Genomic DNA, 21,464 nt, shown 5'->3' with positions numbered 1-21,464 from the left:
GCTTCCATTTATGCCAATATACGTGAACCTCGGCTAAAGTACTTAGCAGAGACTTCTTCCCAGATCCTTCACACAAAATCTTTGAGTGAAAGAAAGTACAGTTATGATTTTTGTAGGTTTATGGTCAAGAAAATGTAACCCAGTTATTATAATGGAAACAATGTCCCTCATATCACCACAGGGACAATGCCGAAATTGTGGTTGAGTTGGAGCTATGAATATGCATTTTTTGGCTAAAGTGAAAAAATGCACTTTTGGCTCTACAATATAGTCAAACATGCAAGTAGGTAATTTTCAAAAGCCAGAGTTCTGAGATTTTTGGTTGTTTCCAAGGGGTGTTTTTGCTACTGAAGTTTGAAAATTGCTCTTTTCGTTGGGGGTGGGTGGAGCTGGACTGGCTGAATTACAGTTTGGAATACAATCTTATTTAATTTGTCTCACTTCCTCAAACAAAATTCCTCTAGGATAAAAAAAAATATTTCTAATTCCTCCCCATCCTCATAGTTATCTTTAAAAAAATTTCCACATTAAGTTCAACATGAATGTCTTTTCTGTACACGTCCCACACACATTCGGATGGGCAGTTATGCACATTCATAACCTCAGTTAAAATTTTGTTTAAAGACAACTCACCTCAAAGAGCTCCTGAGCAAGCCAAATCTGTTGCCTGCCATACACAGGCTTCAAAGCAAAGTCTGTTTGCATTCACATGTCATTAGAGACAATATTGATGGGTTAATGAAAGGTAGAAGTGGAGCAAAGCATCAAACACTTGAAATAATCCAGGGACAATTTTATATTAAGAAAAGAGCTGCTCTGCTCTAAAGAAGCAGAGAAAGAAGTTGAAGCAGCAGCAGAAGTGCAAGCAGATGCTAAGGCAGCCTCTGCATGCAGAGGGGGAGATGAGGGAAGAAACTGAGCTACAGGTTCTGCTTGTTGTCAGCTAAAACAAGCTGAAGACTCGCAGATAATTTCCCCATCCCAGTTTGTTTCCCTTTCTTTATGCTTATGATGCAAGTACAGATTAACATGGTTTGAAACAAAACCTGAACCGTTGCATAAATTCAAGTTCTACAGATAGTCTTGAGGAAAAAAAAAAAAAAAAAAGGATGAGTATATGAAAACCAAATATTAGTACAACTGGTTTCTTTAGGAGTGCGGAGGTGATTTTGTTACTCTTCTAGCAGGCAGCCAAAGGTATTATTGACTTGTACCTCAAAGGGTAAAAACTTGACCAGGCTCATCTTGATGCTGGGGGAGAACTCACGTTCTGTCAACATTCACCTCCAAGATACCCTCAAGTTAATTTTCCTCCTCCTTTTCCTGTTGCCTTCCCAACCACTTTTTCCCAACTGCCTTCTGCAGAGGAGCCCGTGCCGAGGGCACCCGGAACGGGGGCGAGGGGCTCAGCTGGACTTGCTGCTAACCAGCTGCCCCCTCCAAGCTGGAGTGAGAAGCTGGGCTTGGCTTAGTTCAGCTCCTTGTACAGTTTTGCACACGCAGGAGGTTCAAGGAATCCCACAACAGGCCTAGTTTGATTTTTGTAAGGGATTAAGAAGTAATACGGAGAACAGCGTGTCAAGAATAGTCTGTGACCCAGGCTTCCTTCTCCCCCATCCCACGCTACAAATGTTCCATGCCCTCCGTTTGGTGTCTGGGTCACTCTGGCACTTCTCCCAGCCACAGCCTGAGGAGCTCAGCACAGGGACCAGACCCTGGTCTGTCACACCCCCTCCCCATTCAGGCACCCCAACCCCACGTGGAGCCTGGTTTGGCTGAAACTCAGCTCATGCAGGCAGTGCACCCACATGTCTCACCTTGCTCCGTCACCACTTTCTGCACAGCGTGGAAGCGCTTCCCAGGTGGGTCTGCAGGGCAATGTCCCACCCTGCTGCTGGGAACAGCAGAGTTCTCCTTCGTTTCACAGGACCCAAGATTTCACCTAAATACCTTTTGCTGTTTGTTATTCTAGGGAGAGGGGGCTTTCTGTGGCAGGTGACAATGTCACAGAAGTGATTTCAGCATTATTGGCTCTACCACAGCCAAGAGACAAGCGCTTTCTGCTATTTACCCCCCAAACCCCCATCAATATTTACCGTATTGCTCTCAATGCATTAGTAAAGTTGTTCATTCACATCTGCTGCTTGCCAAAAAGCAAGTTAATTTAACTTGGTGATACAATGCAAAGCGGTTTAAGCCATCCACATCCCTGGCTATCCGTGTCCAGCCAGATGCTGCATCCATCCACACATGCATTAATGAAGACTTAAAAACAGACCATCGATTCCTCTAGACCTGAAATAACACGTCTGATCCCAGGAAAGCAAAAGACCCAACAGGGACAACCTCAGACAAGGGGGTGCAACACGGGTTGTTTTCCTAATATATCAAGTGGTGGTGGTCGGGTCCCCCTGCTCTCCTGGAGCCCACAGCTGGGGAGGAGGCACTGAGATGCTCCAGCAGTGCTGGCGCTACTGCCTCAGCTGGGCTTAGGTGCTGACAAACGGCAGATCAATTATTCATCAGCTAAAAAGCAGACTTCTATTACAACAGATGTTTCTCCGAATGTTTGACACTGCCCATTAACTCACCCTTTAATTTTAATTGCTTAACTAATGGCTATGTTCAAGGTTAAATGAGTTTAAATCTTCATTCTTCTCTTGCACCACTTAATATAAAGATACCATCCAACCTAGCGGGGAAAAGGGAGGGATAAGGAACCGAACCAAGCATCACCTTTGACGGGATACAAACAAGTGGCCAGTTAATCCTCCACCCGCCTGCCTGGGGGTAGGCGCAACACTTGGACCTGGTTTACTCTAAAGCAGAGAAGCGATGGAAGGATCCCTCTGGCTGAAGGTGACCGTGGGGTTGCAAAGCCGGGCTGGACCTGGGACTGCAGTCAGGAAGGAGGCAGCATGGGGCGAGCATCCTTCCTGAAGCCAACACAGAGAGGAAATGCCTGCTCAGGGAGGTAGGAAGTGTTTGTTTCAAACATGCCGTTTAGGTAACCTCCAAACTGAGAATTTGACTCACGTGACTAATCTAGGTTTGTAAGTTACGGCGGCGTTGTCCGGCACGCTGCTCCTATGCTTCCTCCTGTAAATATTTACAGCCCATCTGAAGAGCAGAGTTTGCCGGCCAAGCAGGGAAGGAGCTCCTGAGGAAGAGGGGAGCTTCACCTCCCTGCCTGGGGCACCAGGGAGGGATTTGTCTCTCAGAAGATGGGACCATGAAGAAGCGTTGGGCTGCAGGGCAGGGGACACAGTCCCTGCCTTGCTGCTGCCATTGTGTCCTTCTGGGGGTTTTCTCCACTTGTTCTGTACCAGGAGGGGCTACGCAGCTGGTGCCTGGCATCTTAGTGAGATCACAAACACGCGGATTTCTGCAGCATGTGTAGCTACAGCCTTGCTACCTGCCAAGCCAGTAAATCCCATTTTAGATTTACAACTTGGTACTGCCCAGGAATGAACAATGTAAGTGCTGCTAATGACACAGAAAGAAGCATGCCCCTGTTCCCTCACGGCTCCCCACCACAGACACTAGGATGTCCACACAGCAGTACCCACCTTCACTGCCAGGATCAGTCCCCTCAAGTCACACTAGAAGAAAACATAAGCATGCATCCTGAAGAGGACACAGCACCAGGCAGGAGGCTTTTCCTCAGCTCAGGAAGGCTCAAAGACATCCTTTGGCATTGCATCTGTTGACATAACTCAGAACATGTTGTACCGTTTTTCTAGCATGGCCTATGGATTTAGTTCGGCTGGTTCAGATCTGCCCCTCAAAAAATATTACCAGTACCAGGGGGAATAAAGGGAGAACCAGGACCAGACCCAGCCCTCTGCAGCCCAGGGAGCAGCAGCACCACAGCACCCCATCCCAGGAGAGGGACTTGACACACACGGTCAAGGAAAACACTTTTTATTCTCTGTGTCTTACCACACTGAGGACACAAGGGAAGGAAAGAGGAAGGAGGCAGAAGAATAAGCTTTTTTTTCTCAACATAGAGGAGAAAAGGAAGCACTTCTCTTTCCTTTCTGGCTTGCTTTCCTTCCTTTTGTCCCTCTTTAAAGAGATGAAGGAGCAGAGATTAACACATACCATTCTCCAGGTTGTTCTCACCCTTCAGGATGTGTTGATCCAGGTACTTCTTGTCTGTTTTGTGAATGACTTGGAGACTGAAAGGTGAGCAGACCCCGTGCTAGGGCTAGGCTAGGGCTCGATCTCTGCTCTGCCAGTGTAGATCTATCTCCATGCAGCCATTACAGCCAAACCAGGTTCTAAGTCTACGTTCCTACCAGGATTTTGTAAAACCCCTTTGGTTACAACCGTCACTTAGATCCAGGAAACTTATACCTGACTTTTTTTCCTGGAAACATTCAAGGTCAGGTTGGATGAGGCTCTGAGCAACCTGATCTAGTTGAAAATGTCCCTGATTTTGCAGGGGGGTTGGCCTGGATGACCTTTAAATGTCCCTTCCGACACAAAATATTCTACAATTCTATGCTTTACCAAGGAGGTTATAACCAGTTGCTTCACCGCCATCATGCATCAACCACCGCTACGATCATGATCTAGAGCACGCCCAGGCCTGGTTAATCCATGTGGGAAGAGGAAAAAAAAGTTAAAGGACATCAACCTGTCCCCTGTTGCCACAACCAGCATTAAGATCAGGGCTGGCCATGGTTAAACAACCCTCTGGGTCCCAGGGACATTTAGCACAAGAAAAGATGCTCCCTCCTTCCTGCTGTAAGAGGGGTCTCCTCCACCCCAAAACAGTACCAAGCAGAGACAGCCAAAAACCTGTGACCTTCCAATTCTGCACGCAGCAGGAACGTTTCCCAGCCTTTCTTCCCAGCTAAGCAATTATAAAGTGGAACAAGCCGCTTTAGTTTCGTTTCTAAACTGAAAAGAAAGTTCTTAGATTTTTTTAAGGGTTGGTTGTGGTTCTCTCCCCCCCTCCCCAAGCAGGCTCACGAGGACATCCACTCATTTGATTTTGGCTCCAGCTCAACAGCGTTCGGTAGTGACAACCATCAATCCTGCCAGACAGCCGATGGCACAAACTGCTAGGAGTGGGCGATCTCAATTTTTTGCAGCCACGCTGCAATTTGCACGGTGGTTCAAGGCTCGCTGGCAGGCAGCCAGGCGCTCAGCATCCTCCTCCCACCCAGAAAGGTGTCTCTGCAGAGCAAGGTGCCGGGGCTGTGCCGGGGCTGCCAAGACCACAGCATGAACCGTGCCAGTCCTGCAAATAGATGCCGGATCGCAGAGCTGTTAATCCTACACATTTCGGTGTCACAGAGTTCACCAGTGAGATTTATTTCCCCCACCCGTCCAAGTTCAGCCTGAGCAGCGTTAAGTTTAATTTTATGGATCGTTCAGTGCAGCCCAGTTTTTGGCAGAAAAGGGGAAGGTTGCACCAAGCACCAGCAATGTCGAGGTCCACTTACCAGCTCACCCCTACCCTTTGGTGAATATCGGATTTCTGAGTGCAGAAGTGAGGATTTCATTCTTTGTTCTTGAACTCAGTCTTTCCATCCCAGGGGCCAGTGGAATGTAATCTCTCCAGATGCCAGCACCTCTTAGGAAATTGTAATATAGCAACTATGCACTGTAAGTGGCTTATTCATACACAGATAAAAGAATAGTAATATCCTTGGGGGACGGTTTTGAAACGGTGCGTGGTGACACAATCCCGGGGACAGGCAGGATTTGCTTCAGCTGAGGATCTGTCCCCAAACACACTTGCTTTCAAGAGAAGCAGCAGAGCTGGCATTTCGTATTTTACTCTTGGTTTGTTTAAAGTCTTTTCTTGCTGTTTAAAACCACCAGTGCTTCCTTCCTGGGGAGGGAGGCAACGCTTTTAGGGTTACTGTAAATAATCAGAGCCAGAACAATCAGCTGAGTAAATTATCCTGTCTGCTGACACTAACAGACTCCACCGAGCTACTAGGAACTTGATCAGCTTTTTTTTCCCCATTTGCTACTGTTATAATAAAATAAAGATTTGCTGAAAGTCCCTCTTTGGAGAAAAGCAAAAAAAAAATGCCTCACGGAGAGCAATTCCAAGGAGCATTCTCAAAGCTCTCATTGACCAAGTCCGAATTAAGAGGTTTGTCGAGAAGAAAAGGCATGCAGGAGAACAAGGCAGCCCAAAGAGCCAACTGACAGATTACCACACGACAAAGCTAAAAGGGAACTCCAAGCCCTGCCAGCGCGGCTGCCCACAGAGCCTGCCAAGAGCCAGATGCTGCCACGGGGATAATATCCTCCAGGGCCGGGGAACCGGGAGCTTCTCAGCTGGCTGAGCCGAGGACAAGGGGATGAAGGGGCAGCTGTGCACCCCAAGCCTATCATGTCTACAAGAAAAAGCCCAGAAAGAGGCACAGGCAGGTCTTTTTGGAGGAAAAAACCACACACACACCCCAGGGTATCTGCTTCTTACCCAGAAACTCCTTTGGTGGTGGTGGTGGGGGAGCCATAAAAGCTGCCAAAAAAATTCTGAGTCCTTCTGGGTAGTGTCCTTGCTCCCCATGCAAAGCAAACCACTGCTCACAGCAGGGGGTAGCAAACAGGGCAGCCAGGGGAAGAAATGACACATGAGCAAGGGAATAACCATCAAGCTTTGCAGAATCGGGAACCAAACGGCACATATTCAGGAGCTCAGCGCTCATCCCAAGCTCCAAGCAGACTTTATTAGTAACCAGCTCTGGTGGCCCTGCAGCGGGAGTATGTTGAGAAAAGGGCACGTTAACACAGACACATCGGTGTTAACATTACCCTTGAATGGAAGTAGCATAAACAGAAAATATTTGTTTCGCTGCTACTGTGCAACATCTGTTCCTGATGACTTACTCATTCTCCACTCTCCCTCCCTCGGGGTTTCAAAGTACACAAGGAAGAGGGAGAGGCTTGCAGGTAGCTGCTGCTGTTGTGCCCGCTTGGAAGTTGTGCAACACCAGAGCCCGCTGGGCAGCCTTTACGTGGGCAGGTCTGCAGCACCACACTGGATTTTGCCCCACCAGGGCAGAGCTTCGCAAGGCACAGCCAGCGACTGGCTAGAAAAAGTTCATTGTGTTTCCTGCAGTTCAGTACCTCCACGCATGCAAATCTATGGGGATGGCAGATCTGAAAACTTTTACTGAAAAGGCTGCAAATTTAATGCTTTCCCGAGTAGATTAAAAAAAATAATAAAAAAGATATCATAATTTAAAGCCATATTTTAAAATCTACTGAATAAGCCAGCTTTGGCTGCAGTGCCAAAAGCCAGCGATGCAGTGAGAGCTCTCGCTACATCTATTTTTCTTCCACAGAACTCTTTAACACCACAGAGTTGTAAAAGCTGCAGGAGTTTGTGCCAGGTCATGATGTGGAGACAGGCTCTCCCGGGGAAACTCCCGGCACTGACATTTTAGCAATGAGGCTTTTAGATATGTCAACTTGAGAGGAGAATTAAGAGATCCAGATATCATGACTGTGCATGAGATCATCCTGGGGGACAAATTTGGGTTTTGTAGTTACATTCCTGATACCTCCCCACACTCCCCCCGTGCTCCATCAGCTGCACACAGCCACATCACGTACCCTGAAGACCCAGTAAACAGAGAAACACACACACAAAAAGGCCTATTTTAGAAAAATCATTTTCCAGAATAAATCTCCTATGTTTCCTTATTCTGAAAGCAGTTGACATTTCCTGTTGGGTTTGAAATAAATGAAACAAAAAGCCAGAACTTCTGATTTGAAGGTGAATAATAAAGCATTGCAAGAACTTGCCAGCATGCTACTGGAGGCACAGTAAAATGCTGCAAGAAAGTCACTGTGCTCGTACCATACTTCAGAGTAGTGTTCAGTAAGTTTTGGCATCTTTTGATGTTTGCAAATACTGTTGAACAAAGTGTTGTCTGATCTTTTAAATTCTAGTTTTTCAAGCACCAAGGCTCAAAAAACCCCAAGCCCAATAAAACAGGTGGCTTCTGTTGTTGAAAGTCTCCGGTGACTTCTTAGCCTAATTTTAGAGGTAACAAGAGTTTCTGATTCTGCTGATGGCGAGGAGTTAAATGCAGCACTTGGGAGGTACTGCAGTTTCCCTGCCCCACTGGAACTTTGTGCTACCAGGAGCCACAGCACCTCGGCCCCGCTAGCCCCAGCAACAAGGGGCAGCAGCACCATTACCATCGTTTTAGGGTGAGACCACGGCCCAAAGCCCCACGCTTTGCTCCAAGAAACAATCACCCCTTTTGTGTTCAAGTCTCCAACCCCAGATCCCTACTCCCCAAAACTGTCCTTATCCACCAGGTGCAGAGCCTGGCTCTCATCTTTGCCATCTCTTTGGATAAGTCATGCCCTTGCAGGAGGGGATGGAGAACCAACAACCTGCAGACACTGCTGGCGGCACCCTAGGCAACGAGGCACGCAGTAAGGTTGAGAACAGCAAGTTTAAGTCCCAAAAGGCTGTGAAAGGCCTGAAGCTCTGCCTGCATTCCTCCCAGGCAAGCGCTGCCACCCCAGGCTTATTGCACTGAACAGCATCACTGACTCCAGCTCCTTTCCTTCCCCAGCTTTGAGAAGGTCCAGACAAGACACCATTGGGTGCTTGAGACTGCACCGCCTCTGGGTACGTGGAGCTGAACAGAATTCAGTACTTCAGTTTTATGGCATTAAAACTAGGGCTGGGTGGCAGCCGGGCAGAGCTCCCTCAGACCTGCTCCCCAGCTGGAGCAAAACTCACCCCCCTGGGTAAACCTGAGCTTAAGCAAACTTCCCACACTCCCTCCGAGGCATGGAGCTGAACGTTTGTTTGCCGGGTGTAGGAGAAGCACCAGGAGACAAAGCGCTGTCCAGACCAGGAGATGATGGTGAGCAGGTATTAATCCCACTTCACCCTTCCATCAGCCCGGAGCAGAGCAGAGATACGGGTACCTGCAGCACCAGGTCTCGCAGACCAGGTGTTTCCCGATGGTCCCCCTGCGGCGCCTGACCCTCTCCCCTCCAGCAATGAGTTTCTCCACCATACCCTCAACATATGTCTGCTGAAGCGCTCAGACCTTACAGGGCAGAACACAGGAAGGACAGTCACACTCACTGCCTCATTCACTCACCACCACCACCACAGGCTATGCTGTCCTACGCTGGTTCAGCTCCAGTCTAACATGTCTCACAATGTTAATAACCCCTGGTGTAGCCTAGCCCCTGCCCCCGTTTTCCTAGCAAGACGTATCGGAACATCCTTCTTTCAAATTAATGCAAGAGCAATTACTTTCATTATTAAGAGGGCAATGAGGTTATTTCTGAAGTCAGAACCAGAGATTTAGCTTGAAGGCTACAAGAAAGAGAAGGCAATCATGTCTGGGGTTTTTTTTTCCTCTAAAAAATTCAGTGATGTTCATTAAAAAGAGATCAGAATTCTACCTTAAGCAAAAGCCTAAGACAAGCCCCAGAAAAGCGCAGCCAATGGTTGGCCAAGCACAGGTCGCTCCCTCCGTTTCCTGAAGAACAAGCACAGTGCTGAGGTCTGAACCTCACACCTTTTACAGAAGGCGCTTCTGCATGCATTGACCCAATGGCCCGCTTCTCATGCCACCCACCTACAGACAGTACTTACGCCCTAGGGCTTCCTCTACCTTGCCGGCCATAAATAAAAACACCCAGGAGGCTTCAGAGGAAGCTTGTTCCACAGCTGCCTGCTTTGCCCAGTACTGCATCCAGGTCCAGTCTGTAAGCAGGGCCAGTTCCCCACACAAACCCATTTTTCCGGCTCAGCCATCACGCCACCGGTAGAGCCTCCTTCCTTATCCACCTGAGAAGACAAAAGCATATGACTTGGGCCAGGCATTAGGGGGGGGGGGAAAGCCTTCCAGGCTAAGGGACAGGTGGGCACCGTGACAGATTGACTGAGGAGGTTCCCACGGGTGGGTTAGGCACGTATTTGTCAGGTAAAATGAACAGGGAGCTGGCCCTGCCCGGGAGCAGAAGGACAGACCAGGTGCCCAGGGAAGGTGTCTTCCCCTCCTCTTCCAAGGATTTTGTGTACGTTCTTTGACAGCAACAGGGTGGAGGGGTTTGCTTACAAAACACTTTCAGGAACAAAACTGTTAGATGTGTAAGAACATCTCTAAGGATGTGATTAAAAGGAAACCAGCTTCTGACAGCTGATTAGACATCAGAAGGGCTGAAATCCTAGTCACTGCAACTACTCCTAGTCTACCAAATTTTTTCATTTACAAAGTAAGGGAGATAGAAGCTTCTGCTCTTTCAAATGCCACTGGTCCTCCATAACACAAAGATAGCTTCTGGTGCATGAGAAATGTCACGACCCGTTCCTGGTCCTCATTCAGTGCTCATTTCCGTAACCCACTGCACAGATGCAATGGATTTTTGAACAAGATCTATTATGTTTCCTGCCAGAGGCTCAAATGTGTACAGGTTTTCAAAACACCTTGCCAGGTAGTTGCTTTTTATACTGACTCAGTAGGTGCCGGCAGTTGCTGCCAAACATTAGCTCCATCTTACCAGTAGGCTGGGAAGTCAGCACTGCTAATGAAATTCTTCATATTATCTGAAAGATCATCCTCCCCACCCATCCTGGAGCAAAATTCAAGTGATTCTCACGCTCAAGGACCCCCTCCAAGGCAAAGAGGTGGGATTTGTGATACCCAAGGCAGAATTAGCGTCACCTTTTCTGCCCCCCTCTTGCACCCAGCCCAGCCCCACACAGCACATGTTCTGCAAAGTCCTGCAGGGCTGGAGCTGCCGTATTGCCCCACAGAGGAACTCCGTCCTTCACGTCCCCTCATCTCGGAGACTGTGTATTTATATACTTTGCTTTCAAGCCCAAGCTCTCTCGGTATGACCTTGGGAATGAAGGTGGCACTGTCTCATTCCTGTCCTGTGCCAGCCAGGAAGCCCAGCGCCTGCCAAGCGCCAGCCAGACACCACAGAACATCACAAAGTGCAAGGGAGGTTCTTCCCTTCCACGGCCCAAGCCAAAACAGCCATTTGATAATTAACCACCCGGATCAAGCCAGCCAAGCCACGATGATGAAGGTGAAGATCACAGTGCTCCCCCCCCACGACCTGCACCCCGCGGGGTGGCCGGGAGGAGGTTGGGGGCTGACCCCAGACCTCCCTTGCAGACAGGGCAGCAGATGTGCTGGGCTTCCCCACAGCTCCCCTTTGCCTGGCAGATGCTGGCCTCTCTGGGAAAGCGCTAAATGGATTCTGCTGAATCACTGCAGCAGATGGTTTGTAACACCACCTGGATAGCACAGAAAAGAATTAAAAAAAAAAAAAAAGAAAGAAAAAAAGAGAGATAAGGAAGGTTGGGGAACAGAGAGTACCTAGTGTGTGGGCTGAGTTATCCCTAGGGATAAGTAACCTGTGGATAAGGTCATTGTTTGCACTCTTGTTTCCCCAAATTCCTATGTTATTAAGACTGATAACACCCCTTTCCTAGCAATTCTGTCCTGAGGTCTACATTATACATTGCTTCAAACCCTTTGGGAAGAGCCTGGAAGACCTCTCGGGATGCCAGAGCCCACCTTCTGCCACAGGAAAAACGCTGGCAGGGCTGCCTGGCACAGGCTGCTTTGCCTGGTGGCAGCACCCACCTTCATCCCTGCCCGCACCACATGCCTCTCGCTGGGTAGGGCACCTGCACAGCTGACGCACATACAAGGCCTAAGAATATTAACAGGGGGTTGAGGTTTTTTTATGTTCGGTTTTGGTTTGTCTGGAGGTTTTTTTCAAGCTACATTGGCAAGTACTTTACTTTTCTGCAACAGATCATTTTTTGAAAGGGCAGAGGAGCCAGCTGTGTACAAAGCATGCAGCTGTATGAGAGGGAACAACAAACAGGAAACAGGTAACAGTAACTAACATGTTTGCGCACTTTCCTCCTGTTAAACAGCATTAGCAATTATTTTTTTTATTTTTTTTTTTTAATTGGGATGAAAAGAGCTTGTTAGGAAGAGAGCAGAGGGCTACGGCACACACACAGAAGGTGCACGCTTGGAAAATGCTCAGCATCCATCTGCAGCCGCTTATCCCCACATATGAAAAGTAAGAAACCAGGATCCATTGGTCCAGTTGTTATGGAAGCTGCTCAACCTGCAGCACTTCCAGCCAGGCCCGCCCTGGCACAAAACATCAAAGTCATTTGACACAAAACGTTCTCTAGGCAGCTTGGTCGCAACCCCACTCACGATTCTTCCTCCCCCCAGGACAAGGCATTTTCACACACCAATTGCACAGTAGGCTCAACTCTGTTTCACTTGAGCCCAGCTTTGTCCTACATCGGCTGTTTTTGCTGGGTCACACCTGCCATTGATTGCCTCAGATAGCAGCTGCTGTTTCACATTCTGCTGTGCACCTTGCTCAGCAGAATGGTGCAGTAAAGTCCTCATGGGCCAGCAAAGCTCAGGGTGGCACAATCTGATCCTGAGCACCAGTAGAAGCTGCATGGTGACAGTACTACCAGCAGACTGGGCAATACAAAGATCCCTCTACTTAACTCCTTCTTATGGGCATCATCCATTAACAGACTTGCAAGCTCATTTCACCCACAAGAATCTAACTTGGGCAATCAATATGGTCCATCTGCACAGTGCTTCCCACAATGCAGGATCCAACAGCACCAGGGACCTCACCTGGTGACATCCCCACTGGTCAGCATGAATTCTCCTCAGTGGCTGGGAGGCACTCCATCCAAACCCGCATCCCACCACCCAAGCTAGGAAAAAGCCATTCCTCTGTATCTCCAGCTGCGCAGTGGCATTCGGTGACGCATGTCCAGATGCACCCAGACATCCACAGCCACCCCTGTGCATACCAAGGCCAGACGACCTCCAGAAGGCACTTTGCACTTCAAAACAAAAGCTAAAAATAAATAAAAATGTCTCACAACACTCACTCCAAGGAGAACCAGGCTGCGCCAGGGCAGCAGGAACCCAAGCTGCTGGCGTCGGTAGGACTGACCCTTGCCAGCCTTGAGGAGCCCGTTACACGGTGCTGTAATCCTGGAAGATGACAGCTCTTGCAGCCTGGAGTTGGGATAGCCGATGCTCCTGGGGGACACCCCCTTTCCCGTAGGGAAGGGCAGGATCACTCCCAGCACAACCATGAGCTGGCAGGCAGGGAACCCTGCCTAGAGGGATCCCATTGCTTATTTGGTACGTACAGTCACCCCCCCACACACACCCCTTTCCAGTATCCGCTTAGTGGCCTGGTTTCTTCTCAAAGCTTTTTATATTTCACATTCCTAAGATTTAATTATGTTATCAGAACAACAGGCATCAGGATTTGGAGTGCCAGAATTCACATTAGCAATTGCTATCAACAAAGAAAATGGGCACAGCATGCCCATGCCAGAGTAGATGTGGGCTGCTCTCCTCAATCTACTCATGGTTATTTATAGCCTGTTTGCAAGCCATCCACCTCCCAGGTTTAGCTGCAAGCTTGCTTCTTGCTGAGCACTCCTTTCCTCAAAGAAAAGCCTTTTGCCTCCCCCTTCCCTAGGACAGCACCCAGATTTGGACACATTGATTTTTTGGGGACGGGCACTGTAAAACACCTTTGAATGTCCTTCCAGACATTCCCAACAGCAGAAAACTCAAAACAGAGCATACCACAAATAAGCAGCTGCAGGGACACCCACCCCTCAATGGTAGAAATCAAAAAATAAAAATATAACATTTATAGTTTCTAACACTTCACCACATTGGAGTAAGACCACTGTGCATCTCTAGCAGCTCTCTGCCCTCCCTGCAGACAGGGATGGAGGCACAAGCACCGCAAGGCGGGACACATGCTCCAACGCAAGAAATACTTATTTTGAGACGATTGCAAAGAAGCAGCTACATGACAGCAGGAGGCAACTGCGCCTCCACTCCAGCATTAACTATACTTTGCCCATCCTTCAACCAGCCCCATCGACGCAGTCTGATTCTGCCAGGATCCTTCACCTCCAAATATTTAAGAAAAACAAGATGTGGCGCATGTAGTACAGGCACAAACCTACCCACCAGCTAACTTTCCTCCCCCCAGCAGCAGCTAGCACCAACAGCTCCTACCCTCTTCCTCCCCATCCCAGATCTGCTGGAGGCAGCCAAAGTTTTCAGGCTGCCCAGCAGGAGCTGGGTCAGCCCTCAGCCCCCCCAAGCCCGGGAGATTTGGCACATCAGAGGACCCCTTCACACAGGAAGCCAAGGTGCCTTGGGTCAGCCCCAAGACGCTGGGATGCCTTGGCCAAGCCATCCTCACACACTGCATAGCCTCCGTGCTTGCCTGCTGGCCACCCGGTGCCCAGCACCAGCCCGTGGCCACACAGCGCTGGTCCAAGGCTTGCTCAGGGCATCCAAGGGAGAGCTGAGCCCCCAAAGCTCCCCAATGCTCAAGTGGTGCTGGTGTTAGCCCTGCCCAGTGACTAAGGAAACGCTCCGTCAGGGTCCGGCTGAGATACGGCAGCTCCTCACACGCCTAAAATTCCACGTGGCCCTGGAAAACAAAAATTATTATAACACACAATAGTAATTTCGACAAAAGCAGCACAACCATAACAATGAAATATTCTTAATAAATAACGATGAAAAACCCAAACACCACACCCCTTCCGCTAAAGGGGGGAGGAGGAGGCTCAAGCTTACAACTCTAGCACATTTTATTTTGTGTAAATTTATAAAGACAACAATCCTAGTCACGATTGTCACATTGTACAGCACATACCAATACAGTTGCAAACAGAACTCCACGCAAAACTAAGCGCTAACAGTAGCTTGAATCACTCTTCCTGCGATTGTCGTATCTAGACTAACAGTATTACACTAACACTGAAGAAAAAATAGTTCACTATAAAACAGTGATAGAACGTTTTTATAAAATATATTCCATTCCAATAGCTTTTCTACATACTGTATACTATAAAACTCTCCCACAAAAATTAGTGTCTTTAAATATACATATTTAATCTGAACTGCACCAAGATTAAAAACAATTAAAAATATCAATGATTTTTTTTTTACATTAACTTCACAGTATTTGTTTGTAGAAGACAAATCCAGTGTTTAAAATGTGGAGCAGATCTGTTCCCTACAGAGACAGCCACCACCCCACGGTGAAACAGTTTATGAAGAGCCGAGCGTTAAGTGTGCCATGGTTTTAGTACTTCTCTGTAGAGTTGTGAACCATTTTGAAAACATGCTCCAAGCTATTGCAACTTAAAAATAAGAGACACACACGGACAGATAGCCAAAAAAAGTCACCTTAAGAACAAAAATAAGTGCAAACATTTTTTTTTTTTACTTTAGAAATTCAAGCTATGAGGAGTGGGAACACAAATACCAGACTATGAGAACAGTGTGTTCGTGATGTAGTCAAGAATGAGAAAGTCTTTTTTCTCTTTTTTTTTTTTTTATAAAAAAAAAAACCTTTGCCCCATATTCACTGCAGTACAGAGCATGCTCATAGCATCAGTTTCATGATTTATTTCTACACTAAGATCAGACACAAATTTGTTTCAAGTTTTCCCTGCTCCATACGCTCATGATGTTCTTATGGCACATACTATTTTACGATCTTAAAAAAAAAACAACCAACAAAAAACAACTGAAGACTGAAATGCAAAAAAAAGTGTCACAAGAATGCAAAATTAAGATTACCAGCTTAAGTAATGCTGACTCTACATTAAACTCTTTACATGTTGTTCAACATGCAAAACCCATTGTTATGAAATTTAAAGTGAAGTGTAAATTAACTAGTTTTGAAATAGATTAACAGTAATAATTCCACTTCAAAAAAAAAATCTAATAAATACTATATCAAGTATCTTCAGGAGAAAAAAAATAACTTAATTTTAGTAGAAAGAAAAATAACTTAATTTTAGTAGATTTTGTTCAGTGCTATTTCCAATCACAGCAAAAAAAAAAAAAACCAAACAAAAAATGATTAAGTAGGATAAGACCACAGTACCAAAGCCACTTATGTTCAAAATACAGTACTCTCCCACAACTTTCATATGTAACAGGTTCAGCAAAAATATTTTACAGTCAAGAAATTCGACTGGAAACAAAACCCAAAACTATAAATAGAAGCAAAATTTCACATTACATGTACATTCATAGTTTAAGAGATGAATAATAAAAGGAGGCTGTAACAAGTATATCCTGATTTTCTTTAAAAAAGGAAGTACTTATTTAAAAAGCAACAAAAAAAAAAAATCCCGTATTATTTACGTAGGTAGTGCTCAGGTTTGGGACCAGAGGGGGAAGGCATTGGGAAATTTTTTCTTCTTAAGATGAAATACAGCATTTTAAGCACAACTTTCCGAAACAATCTAACTCAGTGCTTCGAATGAATTTTACATAAATGCTCAAGTTTCACAAAACAACTCCAGGAGTGTCAGGAAAGCTGGTGAAGCAACGCTAATGCAGCAGAACAACATTCAAAACCCTCAGGTATTATTATATTTCAGTCCCGTATACATGTACCTTGAATGGGTAATTTGACTGGAAGGGAATAATCTGATATTTACTGACATGCACAGACCAAAGGATGCTCTATTAGGCAAGTAATTGAGTTATTTGGAGTAAAACTGGTTATAATTACAGGCAGCCTCAGTTTACAAACAAATGAAAAAAAAACAAAAAGCCTAAAAATACCCCACAAACCTCCCCAAAAAGGTGGGACATGGGGGGGGCGGAATCTTCAAACTGCCCCTTCAAAACACCAGGGATTGCACAGAATTTGGCTCTGAGGGAATCAGTGACTTCATAAAAAAATCCCACACTGCTGATTTTAGCATAGCAGCAAACTTTTCGGACAAGATAGCAGGGCATCTCCTAACACCCACGGTACGAGCTGCCTTGAACTAAGAAACCCCAGGACCTGACACCTGGAAGGGTTATTTAGCCGCTTTGGGGGTGCTGTCCCAGCGGGGGGCACGCCATCAGCCCCCGGGGGTCAATACAGGAATGCAAATATTCGCACATCCTATGATTTTTTTATTCATATGTCCTAGCGTGCATCCTTCAACAGTTCGGGAATGGATACGCTGCAGATCGAAAAGAGTTTTTCCATCCACGTTTTACGCTCAAAAGCAGCTTTTCAAGGAGGTCAGCCTGGGGAGGGGGACGGGTGGGAGGGGGAAATTTCAGTCCAGTCCCAAGGCAAAAAACTTCTCATTCTGATTTTAGGAGCGACTACAGAACTATTCCAATATAATAAAGAGAATCAAATGTGACCAGCACCAAAGATGTAGCCAGGAATTCTCAAACCCCCATATAATTTGGGCCGATTTAAGGTCTCATCTAGCTCTATAAAACAAGAGTACATCCGCTTACTCTGCGATATGCGGACAAGTTTCTCTACCGTTAAATGTATTTAAATCATAGTTCATCTCTTCAGATGTTTCTATGCAACACGCAGAGAGCATTAGGAGAGCTTAATGGAATCCAAATTTTTCTCCGGAATTTGCTGATAATCTTTTTTTCAAACTAAACAAAAAAAAAAAAAAAACCACCCCAACCGACCAACCAAAAAAGCCTGACCACGAAGCAAGTACTTCCAGCATGAAAACAGATGCTAAATCATTGCAGAATTACTTAGATCATTTCACATTAATAATGTAACATGGGTGCGCAAGAGAAGACCTAAAGGACAGTACTGGAAAGGGAGGGTGGCAGGGGAAGGGGGGAGATGGAGAAGTGGAAGGATTGCATTAAAAGGCCTCTGGAGTGTACACCTCTGCATCTTTTAAAGATCATACACCTGAAGTATCACCAAAATAAAATAAGGGGGGTGCGGGAAACAGTAATTCAGATGCTGCCTCTTTTTTCCTGGGGTTTTTTTTCCAGAAGGGGGGGAGGATTCAAAAAAAAAAAAAAAAAAAAAAAATCACGCCTCTCAAACAACCAAGGACTTTACAAGGCCACAATGAAATTTGCGGATATGTCTGTACAAATCCCCAGACTGCGTGAACCGTCTCTCGCACCACTTGCACCCGTGGGGTTTCTCCCTGGTGTGCACGACGGCGTGGCGGCTGAGGTTGTGGGAATACTGGAAGCTCTTGCCGCACTGGCCACAGGTGTAGGGCTTCTCCCCGGAGTGAGTCCTCTCATGCCTCTTTAACGTGTACATGCAAGAAAAAGTCTTTCCGCAGAGGGTGCAAGTGGGGACGGACCCATCAGGGGACAGGCGGGTCCGGGAGCCATCCTTGTCACGGAAGTGAGAGCTCAGGTGCAGCTGAAGGATGTGCGGGCTCGGGAACACCTTGCTACAGAGGGGGCAAATGCAGATATGCCCAGGAGGCACGAGGACGCCTGAGGAGGAGATGTCCGACGAATCCATGTCGTCCTCGCTCTCGTCTCGCTCTTGATCTATATCCTCCTCTCGGGCATGAGAGCTGCCATTCCCCGCGAACATGTGTCCTAACCCTGTCACTAGGCTTTTGGCTGAATTCCCAAAATGCTGACTCTCCGGACTCCTGGCTTCGCCGTCCTCCTGATCTGACAGCAAGTCTTGTTCATCTTTAACAAGTGGCTCGGTACCCTGCTGCTGGCTGTCGGAAGCCAGCTGTCCAAAGACATAGGAGGGGTGTAAGGAATCTCTCCCCGGCACGGGCTTGAAAGACAAATCCAGCGCGCAGTCCACATCACTCGAAGCCAGGGGATGGTTAACAGACCTTTGGGACAAAGGTCCTGTGGAACTATTGACATTAGCCTTTGTTTTTCCAGCTGCTGCAGCGCACGGTTCTGCCTCTGTCGGCACAGAGCTGACACTTATATGATCAGAGGACCAGGCGGGGTGACTGCTGACCTTTTCTTTGCCTGCTGCTCTCTCGTATTCTGCAACGCTGAATTTTTGTTTGTTTCCTGGGTCAAACTCGTGGACCAGGGGCACTCCGGCATCTAGAAAATGCTCCGCTTTCTCCAAACCAGCCGCCTCATCATTAATCTTCTCTTCCAAACATAATTCTTTATCTTTCAACTTGCCCTTGCAGACTTTCACAATGTCATACATGTGAAGGTAGCTAGCTGCAGCCAGCACATCTTCGACCGGGAGACTGTTGAATTCCAGCTTTCCCTCGTACATGAATTCGAGCAGCAGGCTGAAGGCAGGGGCCGTGACAATGTCACTGTTCAGATGCACAATATCCCTTTTGTCTAACTGGTCCCTGTAGAAAAGATGGAAGTACATACTGCAAGAGGCAAGAACGGCTCTGTGAGCTCTGAATTGAGCTTCTCCAACTAAAACAGTACAGTCACACAGGAAGCCCTGGTGACGCTGCTGACTCAGACACTGCAGCAACTGGCGGCTATGGTCTGGAAACTCCATTCTTCCTTCATAACCTGTTCAAAACAGGAAAAACTTGAATGCTACTGTAAACTAAAGCCTCCTAGCAGCTGTAACAAACAGATCGGCTTTTCGGTAACACAAGCCAAAGAAACAGCCTTGGAGATAACGTTTACTGTTAATTGTCTGTGATAGTTTGGGGGGGGGGGGGGGGGGGAGAGAGAGAGGAAAAAAAAAACAGAACACAACATGCTTCTCATCCTTTCGCACCTGCTCTGAACAGGAAAAACTTGATTGTAAGTAAACAAAAGCTAGTAAAGCAGCAGCCCCTCCAACCTTTGTTTCTCCCACTAAGCACTTTAATAAAATTAAGAGGAAAGCACACACACACACGAAAAAAAAAAAAAGCAATAAAAAAAAAAGCATAAACTCCCAGGCTGTCTGTCTTCCCGGCAACACTAACTCGGGGCATCTTTTAATAAAGCGTATTACCCACGTTACGCGCGCACACGCACATTTAAACTTTATCCTCAGTCGTTACGCACCGAACCACAACCGGACCGCGGCGGCGGCGCGGGGCAGCGGGAGGGCGGGCGGGGGGATGCGGGCAGGGGCGGGGGGGGGGGGGGGGAAGGGAGGGGGAAAAGTTTCCCTCGAAGTTATTAAAAGGCAAGGAGGAAAATGGGCGTAAGGACGGCGAGAGGGCCGGGCCGAGGCTGCAGCCCCCCGGCGGCGGGCGCTTACCTTCCCGCGGGGCGCGGCGGGACCGGCCGCGGGCGCGGAGCCGGGCGGGCAGCACGGGCGCGGGTGCGTGCGCGAGTGCGAGCGAGGCGCGGCGGGAGGGGGGAGAGGGAGGGAAGGGAGGGAGGCAGGCGGGAGGGAGGGAGGGAAGGAGGAGTGCTCGGTTTGCTAATTACACCGCAAGCTGGAGAGTCAGCTGCTCTGACTTCACTGCGATGGAAATGCTACCTCCAGCTGTGCGCCTTTTAATGCCATATGTTACTCCAAATCTCGCTACCAGCCAACCACAGCTTGCTGCCTTTTAAAGTTCCAGCAGCCCCATTTATAGCCCGCGATTAAATCCCACAAACTTGCCCCGAGCCCGCCCCCCCCCCCCCAACGCGCTCCCCCCCCACCCCCGGACGCCACCTCCCGCCGCAAAGTTGCTCCCCGCAGCCCGCCGCGGTGACCTTCGCCGGCGCCCGGCTCCGCGCAGCGCTGGGGGAAAAGGGGGGGAGGGGGGGGGTCGCAGCGCGGAGCCGCTTTTCGGAGCCCCCCCCCGCCACGGCAGCCGCGCTCCCCAACTTTGCAGGGAGGACTTTCCCCTTGCGGGGAGGGCGGGCGGCCGCCCCCCGCCGGCTCACCGCCCACTTACCGGCGTGCGGCGGCAGGGCTCAGCGTCCGCATGTGCGCGGCGGTGCGCGGCGCTGCGCGGGTGCGGCGGGGCCGGCGCGCGGCGGTGTTGTGGAGCAGGTTGCTCGCCGGCCGCTCTCGCGATACTTTCCCTCCGAGCCGCGGGTGTGTGTGTGCGTGTGTGTGTGTGTGTGTGTGTGTGTGTGTGTGCGCGTGTGCGTGTCCCCACTGGTGCACACAATAGCCCCCACCGCCCCGGCCAGCCCCGCCGCCAGCGGCCGGTGTGCGCTGCCGGCTGAGCCCTCCCCCCGCCTCCCTCCTCCCCCCCCCGCCCCGGCCGCTGCATTGGCAGCGCGGCCGTCCCGCTCCCAACTCCGCTGCGCCGCCGCGCAGAGGGCGCGCCCGCCCGCTGCAGCCCGACGTGCGCTGCGCTGCGCTGCCCGGCGGGGAGCGGCGCCGCCTGCGCGCCCGCGGAGAGCCCGGGGGGGAGGGCGGTGGGAGTTCCGCGGCGCCTGCCCCGGGGTGCGGCTGGGGCGAGGGGCGAGGCGCTCCCCCGGATTGATCTTCGGTTGCGCGTCAGCTAATAAATACCAGATGCCTACGGATTTTTCAAGATGACCTTTTCGATAGTTGATTAGAATTTTAAATTTTAATTAGCTGTAATCCCATCAAAAGCGAGCGCCTGCGGGGCAGCGCGGGGCCGGGCCCGGCCGTGGTTCCCACCGCAGCGTCGGGAGTCGGGGTCGGGCCCGGTACCACCGCAACGCGCCGGCCACCTCCGTGCGCCGGTAGCGGCGCCGCCGCGGGGCGTCCCGGGCGCT

At 48.9% G+C, this 21,464-nt stretch overlaps 1 protein-coding gene across 1 annotated transcript; it reads right to left on the bottom strand.

Annotated features, from left to right (window-relative positions):
• Positions 1 to 14,644: 14,644 nt before the first annotated feature.
• ZBTB42 (zinc finger and BTB domain containing 42) lies at positions 14,645 to 20,815 on the bottom strand. Its single transcript, XM_037395823.1, has 2 exons — positions 20,666 to 20,815; positions 14,645 to 19,346 (listed from the first exon to the last, which is right to left on the bottom strand). The coding sequence occupies exon 2, from the start codon at positions 19,330 to 19,332 to the stop codon at positions 17,902 to 17,904; it is 1,431 nt and encodes a 476-aa protein (XP_037251720.1). The 5' UTR covers positions 19,333 to 19,346; positions 20,666 to 20,815; the 3' UTR covers positions 14,645 to 17,901.
• Positions 20,816 to 21,464: the final 649 nt, after the last annotated feature.

The sequence above is a fragment of the Falco rusticolus genome, chromosome 7 (assembly GCF_015220075.1).
Source record: "Falco rusticolus isolate bFalRus1 chromosome 7, bFalRus1.pri, whole genome shotgun sequence".
Classification (NCBI taxonomy): domain Eukaryota; kingdom Metazoa; phylum Chordata; class Aves; order Falconiformes; family Falconidae; genus Falco; species Falco rusticolus.
Note: the sequence above shows the minus strand (reverse complement) of the source record. Positions and strands in the feature narration are given on the sequence as shown.